Source organism: Echinops telfairi, unplaced genomic scaffold (assembly GCF_000313985.2).
Source record: "Echinops telfairi isolate 266 unplaced genomic scaffold, ASM31398v2 ScPeMD7_23;HRSCAF=83, whole genome shotgun sequence".
Classification (NCBI taxonomy): Eukaryota; Metazoa; Chordata; class Mammalia; order Afrosoricida; family Tenrecidae; genus Echinops; species Echinops telfairi.
Genome location: NW_022103920.1, coordinates 23,452,319 through 23,461,586, shown reverse-complemented (window position 1 = coordinate 23,461,586; position 9,268 = coordinate 23,452,319). Strand labels below are relative to the sequence as shown.

General features: G+C 39.0%; 1 protein-coding gene across 6 annotated transcripts in view; it reads left to right on the top strand.

The window, feature by feature from the left end:
- PTPRZ1 (protein tyrosine phosphatase receptor type Z1) overlaps positions 1 to 9,268 on the top strand; it is a 207,364-nt gene that overhangs the window by 113,886 nt on the left and 84,210 nt on the right. For all 6 annotated transcript variants that reach the window (XM_045288711.1, XM_045288710.1, XM_045288709.1 and 3 more), the window contains exons 3-6: positions 2,395 to 2,574; positions 3,716 to 3,867; positions 6,917 to 7,012; positions 8,269 to 8,335. In XM_045288711.1, the coding sequence (XP_045144646.1) occupies positions 2,395 to 2,574; positions 3,716 to 3,867; positions 6,917 to 7,012; positions 8,269 to 8,335 (495 nt within the window). The remainder of the gene's footprint in view (positions 1 to 2,394; positions 2,575 to 3,715; positions 3,868 to 6,916; positions 7,013 to 8,268; positions 8,336 to 9,268) is intronic.

Genomic DNA, 9,268 nt, shown 5'->3' with positions numbered 1-9,268 from the left:
TACTGTTATGAATCAGGCCACCCCTGTGAAAGGGTCGTTCGACCCCCAAAGAGGTTGCAACACACAGGTTGAGAACCACTGCCTTAGAGGGAAATCAACATCTTACTCTTATCATTATAGCCGCCTCCTTGCAGAAGCCAAAATATGTACTGTGATGCATATTTAAAGCATAGTGTATGCAGGGACTCTCTAGGAATAGAGCTGTGCTGTAAACTAAAGAAGATTCAGCACCTATTGATTTTGGCAGATGTCCCACTCTAAGATGGATTGTCCAGCGTTCCGGGCTGTGGGAGGCAGTTTCCTGATAGGACTCATCAGCTCGTCTTTCCTTGCCTGAAGAGCGTGCAAGTTACCTTGTCACATTCTGAGAGGTCGTGGTTAAAGCGAACTTAGACGGAAGTCTGCTTTCATGTCACAAGATGGCACATTGACATCACTAGGTTGATGCCAGTGGGGCTGGGTGACATTCTCATGGGGATGACACCACGTGACTATCTCTGACATTATTGCACAGTGTTTCATGAAATGCATTCAAGTCTATAAAAACATCACTGAAGTCAGTGAAAACAACAGAAAGAATTTCGTAAGCCCAGCTTGCATGAGTCCATGTGCCTACAAGGCCAAAGGCTACGCTGATTCACTCTTTGAGCCCTTGTCACGTGTCAGGTCCGAACTGTGGTCTTTACTCAATTACATGGACACGCCTGGTCACGTGGTTTCCTCTGCATGGGCGCTATAGGCCTACGCTGTTGTCTTCTTTGCTGCCCGGATTTGTCTGGTCTCAGGATTTGTCCAGTTTTCTGGTGTTTTCACATAATATGCTGGCATTAGCACTTGTGAACCTGTATCTGTGAACTCTATTGTGAACCCATATTTGTAGGCTTGTGAAAGAATGAAATAGAAAAAAGAAATGAAGGGAAAAAATTACAAAGGCTCTTACTCCAGTAGTACTCATAAAGTACTGATTCATCATAGAAAAATCTGACAACACAAACTATTATGTTGTTAGTATAAGTGTCATGTACAAAATATCAAACTTCACCAATTTGCAACTATATTCATCACATTATTTTGTGTTGAAAAATTGGCAATGCACATTTCGAAGATTCTGTACGGTCTGGAATGGGAAGAGGGTCATGGAGGGTAGGGTGGGACACCCTGAGTTACCAAAGTGGGTGGCACCACCTCTACCCTGGGATGGTGTAAGGTTATAATGACGGTAGGATAGCTCTAAATTCTCAAGATTCAACTGGGTCAGAGCTCGTTTTCCAAACGCAGTATGTTAGAAAAGATAGAAGCCGAAACCTGGGCTGCCAGATACTGTTCCTTGTGTGATGGCTTCAGAAGTTCTCGTGTTATAACAGAAAAAGTTTACACTTGGGACTCACAACAGTTACAGCTTTTAATAGAACTTTAAACAGAACATAGCTCAGGAAGAGAGGGAGATAAATTAAGGCCAGGTGATACAAGGATGGGCGAGATGGCTCTTGATTTCAGATGGTGCTGTTCTGAAGGAAAGGTGTCATGGGACCTGTGGCAACCCATAGTAACCAGGTGCACGACAGAAGGAAACCCTGCTCAGCCCCGCGCCGGCCTCACGATTGTTCCTGCGCCTGAGCCCATTGCTGAAGCCACTGTCAGTGCAGCTCGTCGAGGGCCTCGACTCTGTCTGATGTCATGCCGTCTCCAGGGACTGGTCTTTCCCAACAACACGTCCAAAGTTTGTCCAAAGTGTGGGGCAGTTTGGGTTTATTGTTGTTAGTTTCTGTCTGGTCGATTCTGACTAATGGGGACCCCAAAGTGAAAGTTCACTGGACGGACTAAGTGAGCAAACACCATGAACGAAGCCTTGTTTTATTTTCCTTGTTTCCAAACAGTAGAAATCTTGTGGGTTTTAACAGGGAGAGAGGAGCTATTTCGAGAAGGGCTTGGTTATGACTAGGATTTTGTAACTAAAGTCATGAGCAGATGGAAGGTAAGCCCCATCCTTCGCTGACAGGGGAAGGAAGGTCTAACGGTGACTGCCACCAGGGGAAGTAGTAAGGAAGCCACCACTTGACCTTGTCTTCCGATGGCCTTTCAGTCTGGAATCCTGCCCTAGGAGGGCTCGACTTAAGCAGACTCTGTTCATTGAGAAGAGTGTGGTGTCCAAACAAAAGAGTTATTTAACTCTGCATTTGGTGTGACTGGCATCAAGGTCTCTTTTATCCTGCTTCACAGTAACACCCAGAATCTATATGTAGGCCTGGCTGTTTTATGAATGAGTTCAAAGATGCCCATAGTTTCCTGTCATGCCTACTTTTCTTTGTAATTTAGCAACTGTAATTTTGAGTGATAATTTATCTTTTGCACAGTAATTTAAGAAGCTGACTTCTTCCCCTTTCCTTCCTTTAGGAGCACTGAATCAAAAGAATTGGGGAAAGAAATACCCGCTGTGTAACAGCCCCAAACAATCGCCCATCAATATCGATGAAGATCTGACACAAGTCAATGTGAATCTTAAGAAACTTAAATTCCAGGGTTGGGATAAGCCATCTTTGGAAAACACATTCATTCATAACACTGGGAAAACAGGTAAAATATATTTATTTCTGTGTGTGACGTCAGTATGTTTCGTGGAAGTAGACTATGTTTCCATGAGTTACATCTCATCTCCCTGCAAGTCATGTAAGATAAGTGGAAGAAAGCTATTGAGAGTACAAACTAAGTGGGATCAAGAACACTGGAAACACAGACAACCTTTTGAAGATGTGTACCAGAGGTCAAACAACCCACCTTCTCTTATCCTTCCTAGTCTCCTCTAAGGTGCAGTTATGAAAGTTAAATACAATAACAATAATACCTCCACTAGCAGCTGTGATAAAGACAATATAATATATAGTGAGTGCATTTTAATAACTCCATCGCTGGTCACTTAATCATTCAGGCGTTCTTTTTTGTTAGATATTCCATTTTAGTTTTATCTACGTCACCTCACGCTGTGTTTAGCACTTGGATATGAAAACAGCAGTAGCTGGAATTGATCTTTAAGAAAGAAAAGTACCAATGACTCTGTATATTAAGATTTAAAATCTAGCGGTCCTTAATGCTTGCTTACTTTTTTGATCCTATCTTTTTTAGAATATAAAAAAATTTAATATCACAAAACATACGTTTCTACCACCACCCCAGCCCCACCCCACACACACACCAAAAAAACAAAAAAAAACTTCAGTAAACTATGGATGAATAAAATAGTTTTGGGCAATGAACACCTTAGCTTTTATTTTCAGCAAATTCAGCTCTTTGTTAGTATGCTGTACAAAAACAAATGTACATAGGAAAAAACATTCAAAATGGTAATAGTAGTTATTTCTGTCTGATTATCTCATGCATGAAATGTCACAGTATTTCCAAGTTCTTGTAATATAGCTACTTAAATGTAATTTAACTTTGAACCCCATAAGACTCCTTGTGAGACCTACACAGAGTAGAGCACTGCTCTACACTCGGACCCACATAAGATCACCAGGACTCACATTCAAGCTGACGGCAATCGATTTTAAGTATCTTGTGCAAAAACTATAAAGTTCAGCTTCCCAAGCTGCACATTGGTGATGTTTTGACGTCTCAAACGAATGTTTTTTAATGTCCCTTAGCTGGAAGGAGATTCCGTGGAAATGTGTTGTTTTAAGTTTCAGAAACTTAGATGCAATTTTATTGTTTGCTATTTTAGTGGAAATTAACCTCACGAATGACTACCGTCTCAGTGGAGGAGTTTCTGAGACGATGTTCAAAGCCAGTAAGGTAACTTTCCACTGGGGAAAATGCAATATGTCATCTGACGGATCAGAACACAGTTTGGAAGGACAAAAATTTCCCCTGGAGGTAAGCCAGTCGTTCCACTGGTTATCATTTCATTTTCTGAAGCCCTGAGCTTTTAGTTAGCATATAACTTGATTAATTTATAATGCAAATATTATCTTTTATGCAGCTATATTTCAGAGGATTACTATCCCTTTTTTTCAAAAGACTAACTTCCATGTTAAGACTCAGTTTTTATTTTTGGCCCATTGGTAACTTACAGTACCACACGGAAATACCAACTGTTCATGAATACATTATTGAATGAAATTCTTTCCTAGCTCAGTAAAGGTAGAAAGGGGGGAGATTTTATCCCCAAAATGAAAAATTAGACAACTGGAAATTCAAATGAGAAAAAGAAAGGTCAACTTTAAAATTGGCAAAGTTAATACAAATTATAATAAACAATGAAATTATTGTAATAAATAATGAAAGTAAAACTTTGGTTACATAGAGTATAAGTGGATAGATACATAGAGTATAAATGGATAGATTATCTGTGAAGGAGTTTGCTTGCTTTGATCAAAACCTTTGATGTGTGTGTATATTCTCAATACTTATTTCAATTTATAGCAATTTAGTCTTTAGAAAAGGCTGATAGTAATCACTGCCTTTTGTTTTTTAAAAAAGGTTATGTACAAAAATTTATTTAGCACACTAAAAATTTGAAACAAAAAGCAGTGATTAAATGCACGATCATAAAATCTTGTAAATTCTGTTTTTGAATGACATAGTTATAAGAAAAAGATGCATTGTAAAATAGTACATTTTAAAAAGCCAAATACAAAATGGCTTCATTATTCCAATTTTGTATGATACCCAAACCAATGAAATAGTACAGAATCGAAGCCAATTGGATGGAATTTGACTTCACATGACTCCACCGTTTGGCTTAGTTACATGGCATGGCATTGTACAAAATGGTTAATTTATTTAAGCTTCTACTTTCTCTTTTACAAAATGGACACGATATTTGTCAACCTACCTTTTAAAACTATTTACCAGGATTATATGTGAGAATAAATGATCCTGATTATAAAAACAACTGAAGAGACTGTTGACACGAATCATCCATCAGTGGGGGCATTGTAGCTGCCTCTTACGTCCTTCTTTACAGTTTCTCATATGTTCTACATGACTGTGATGCAGCTACCTCACCTTCATAATCCAAAGTAGCTTTTGAAAACAAAAATCAGAGTGGGCTAGCTTGAGCTTTAAATGACTATAACCATTTTAGGATTGTAAAAGATCCTTCCAAATTCAAGACATAAAGTTTTTTTGACACATTAAATGCACTTTTAAAAGGGGGCGTTAAATTTGGTTTGCAAAAACAAAACCCTACTTATTAAACAAATAGCATCTCACTCTTGGAGCGTAGCTCCTTTACGGTCTTAACTAGTTGAAACAAAGATGAAAATTAAGAACCTTGGAAAAGAGAACAAAATAGCCGAACCCACACAAAGAGCCCCTAACAATAGCGACAGAAAGTGCTGAGCAATCAGTTACCGCTACTGAATTTATGGACTAAATCTCACATATTTTCCTTTTTCATACGCTTCTCAAGCCCGATCGCAGAGGAGGTTTCTTTCTTTCTTTCGTTCTTTGATTTTCAATACTCTAAACCACCCTCCGTATACAGAACTCAAAATCATTTTTAATAAAGAACATTCTTACTGTCAGAGAGATGGTGGAACCCTGATCCTCCGACTGCCTAGCCACCTTTCAAGGCTGGAACTGAACGCACCCCTTTGCTCAATTCTCAAACAACAGTTAGACCTAGAAAGGGGCAATTAACGCTTGTAAGATATATTCACCTTATTATCATCAGCTGTTTGGGCTCAAAAGGGCAACATTTACCCAAGAGCAAGATTCAGAGGGGCTGGAAAATAAGGAGGAGTGGCAACGAGAAGCACAATTGGGAAGCAGAATAAGTGATAAGTGAAGGTACCTGGTTGGGGCCTGTAATTAATGGTGTGCAACAAAATGTATATGAATTGCTGAATACAGATCTTTGAAAAGATTTTGCTGCCCCTCCTACATGTCAGGGGCTATTGTGATCCTCTGCCGCACCCCTTGTCTTCCCCTATTTTAACACAAGCCACACTTCATATTCCCAGAGACTGTCTTGCTAAATCTGTCTCAATTATAACACCCAGTTTGCCTAATTTTCAAGCCTTCCGCATGAAATGCGTCCAGCTCTGAGTTAGGATGTCGCTGTTGGCATTCGATTAGGAGCCATCGATTGCTTTTGTCTCTCAGGAAGCCCAGGCGATAAAGGTTTCTTGGCTCGACCTTTATGGGAGCAGATGATCCAATCCTTCTCCATCACAGTCTGTGCGGGGGGGTTTGAACTGCAAATCTTTTGATTAGCCTTCAAATGCTTAATCGTTTGTGCCATGAGGGCTCCTTACAAGGGCGATAAAGGGCTGTTGTAGTGCTATACATACGTAGACTGAAGAAGAAATTAATTTGAGATAGTGTCACAGCAAGAGAAGAAATTAAAATTTTGGAATTTAGAACTTCCAGTTTGGTTTGGGTTGAAGCAACAAACCCTTCAGGGTTTCACTTCGTGTCAGCAAGAGCCCTTTGCTGCATTTTGGAGTAGCTCAGAATCACCCAGAAAGACATACATTTAAGCAGAATGAAAACCTTGTTTGAAAATTTTCCAGTAAAATAGAACAACACTTGGTAAGCAAGATATCTGCTTTCGTAAATGACTACTTTAGTAGCCCCTGGTGCATCCAAGTAAGAATTTGGAATATAATGTGTGTGTGTGTGTATCTATGTATATACAACACTTAAAGGCAAGGAAAGGTTTATACATGGAGATTGAAACTTAATCTTTGCCATTTATACCTCCTTATCCACTAAAGGACAATAGATGATAGTAAATTTCCTGATATAAACATATAATTGATAAAAGCTACTTCAATGTTACACAAAACTGAGAATTACACAATCTATAGACTTCTCTAATTGAGTATATCAAATTGGTAAATTACTTTATTAAGTCTCTTTGCTGGTCTTTATGAAGTCTTTGTATATGATAAAGATATCATTGTTCTATTTTCAGATGCAAATCTACTGCTTTGATGTGGACCGGTTTTCAAGTTTTGAGGAAGCAGTTAAAGGAAGAGGGAAATTAAGAGCCTTATCCATTTTATTTGAGGTGATCGTTATATATTGATTTAGCACTAACTTAATTCTATTTTTGATCACTTGATTTACATTGCTGTAAAGTATTAAGACACAATTTTTCATAAATAGGAGAGTTCACAATGGGAATGATCACAAGTGGTTATTTTCAAAAGCTCTCCCCTAGCTTCTTTGTGTCAAAAGGGACTCTTTATTCATTAATTAAGTAGGTCACTTCCAGCTAGAGACAATTAGTTAATCCATGTCTGCTTCTGTGTGTACGCAGCACGTCATTATTATATAGTGCTGTGAAACAGAACATCGTAAAATTTATTGGTGAAAATGTGGATGTTGAGTTTTCTTTTTTTATTATTTTTTTGTTTTTATTTTGCATCTTTTGACCATGCTGTAAAAAAAGCCCTGTTTGTTTTAGAGCACATAACTTTTGAATATTTAACATGGAATACATCCTTCATGACCCCAGCCTCTAACCTTGAAGTCAGAAAACTTCGATGGTGTCCGACCCCTCTGCTGGCCACTCTGAAAGGGAAAATCAGAGGTCCTGGGTAAAGTGAGAGAAAAATATGGAGAAAACTCAAAATCACTAGAAAGACCAGGCTTCCTTGTTGGATACAAATTGGTAGAACCCCTGAGACTGTCACCCTCAGTTACTCTCAGGTCTGGAAGTTCAATTTTCAGCAAATCTATTTGGTGCATAATAATCGCAGGGGAGTAGGAACTCTTTGGGGTGGAGTGGGGAAACGTATACCCCATGGGCCATATAAGTCCAGAGAAATCACCAATGCCAACTGGCATGGCACACCTCACCAAAGGGAATCCATTCTAGCCATCACGTGGGTGGTGAGTTAATTAAATGCCCCATCAGAATGGCCCGTAAATGATTATGTATCCATATGGCCTTTGGAAGGATTATATATCACCCCGGCCTTAGAACAATTAACCATAAGAGATGAACAGGGCAGCATTTATCCACTGATGAAGCTCAGCTGGCCAGTGGGGATAGGAAGAAGGGCAAGGGGAAATTGTACACACCAGGGGGAATGGGGCAGAGTGCTGTCCATTGTGGGGATGGCAACCAATTACACAGAACAATAGTGTGTGCGTTGTTGAATGAAAAACGAAGTTGCTTTGTAAACTTTCACTCTAATTACCATTTTTAATACATAAATAATTGGGGATAATTAATTAAATGGAATAGGGCAGCCTTTACATTTTTATTGAATCGTTCATATTTTATCCTGGTTTTAGAAGGTCACTCTTCTTTAACAGGTTGGACTAGAAGAAAACTTGGAGTACAGAGCAATCATTGATGGAGTGGAGCGGGTTAGTCGTTTTGGTAAGTTACTTGGAGAAATACCTGTTTGCAAGATTCTAGGTTGGACACTTGGGAGTTTTTACAAAACTATAAAAATCATTTGCTCTCAAGGTGGAGATAAGTACATTTTGAGTTCTCCAGCTTGACCGTTTACCTATTTCCACTCAAGGATCATTCACCAGGAAAGGTGACCATATACAATTCATCAAATGTGAATAAAATGAGATTTAAGTTTTCCATTTTTTTTCTACAAAAGAATGGAATCATAATGCATTTAACATGTATTTATTGCTCTGCTTCAGCACTGTGCATTTCTGTATCCCTAAAGACTAACTTCTGGTTGGAAAGCAGTGACTGTTTCAAAAATCGTACTTTTTTTTTTTAATGAAAGAGGAATTTTTACTCTGGTTAAGATATATTCCTGGTGGCTTTCTTGGTAGCTGTTTTTGCTTTAAAACATTAAAAGATGAGCTTCTTGGAAGCAGGTGACTGCATACATAAATGAGATGAGGTGCGCTTTGATGCTACTCTGCCGGGTAACTCATGCATCTTGTCATTTGTCACAGCAAATGCTTTTGACAGCACTGGCAACAGGCAGCAGACCTGTGATTACATTTATTGTATTTTCCTTAAGCTCCCATATTCAGAGTACAAAAACTAAATGAGGATGGCTACTCTCCTGGAAGCTGCACCATTTTAAATCAGAAATGAGAGTCATCTAGATTCTTTTTTTTTTTTTTGAAAGCAGAAGCCAGGCCCAAGACAGATTCATTTTTGTCAACGACATGCCAGGATCTGGTTGGGTTGAACTTTTCAAAGTCAGGAAGATGTGCCTTCCCCACAGAGCAGCTTTCTCTCTTCTCTGTTGTTCTGAAAGGTGCATTCATCCATATAGACTACAAGGATCTATATGTGACCTCCTCCCTGGGGGACGGACAACAGAAAAGTGGGTGA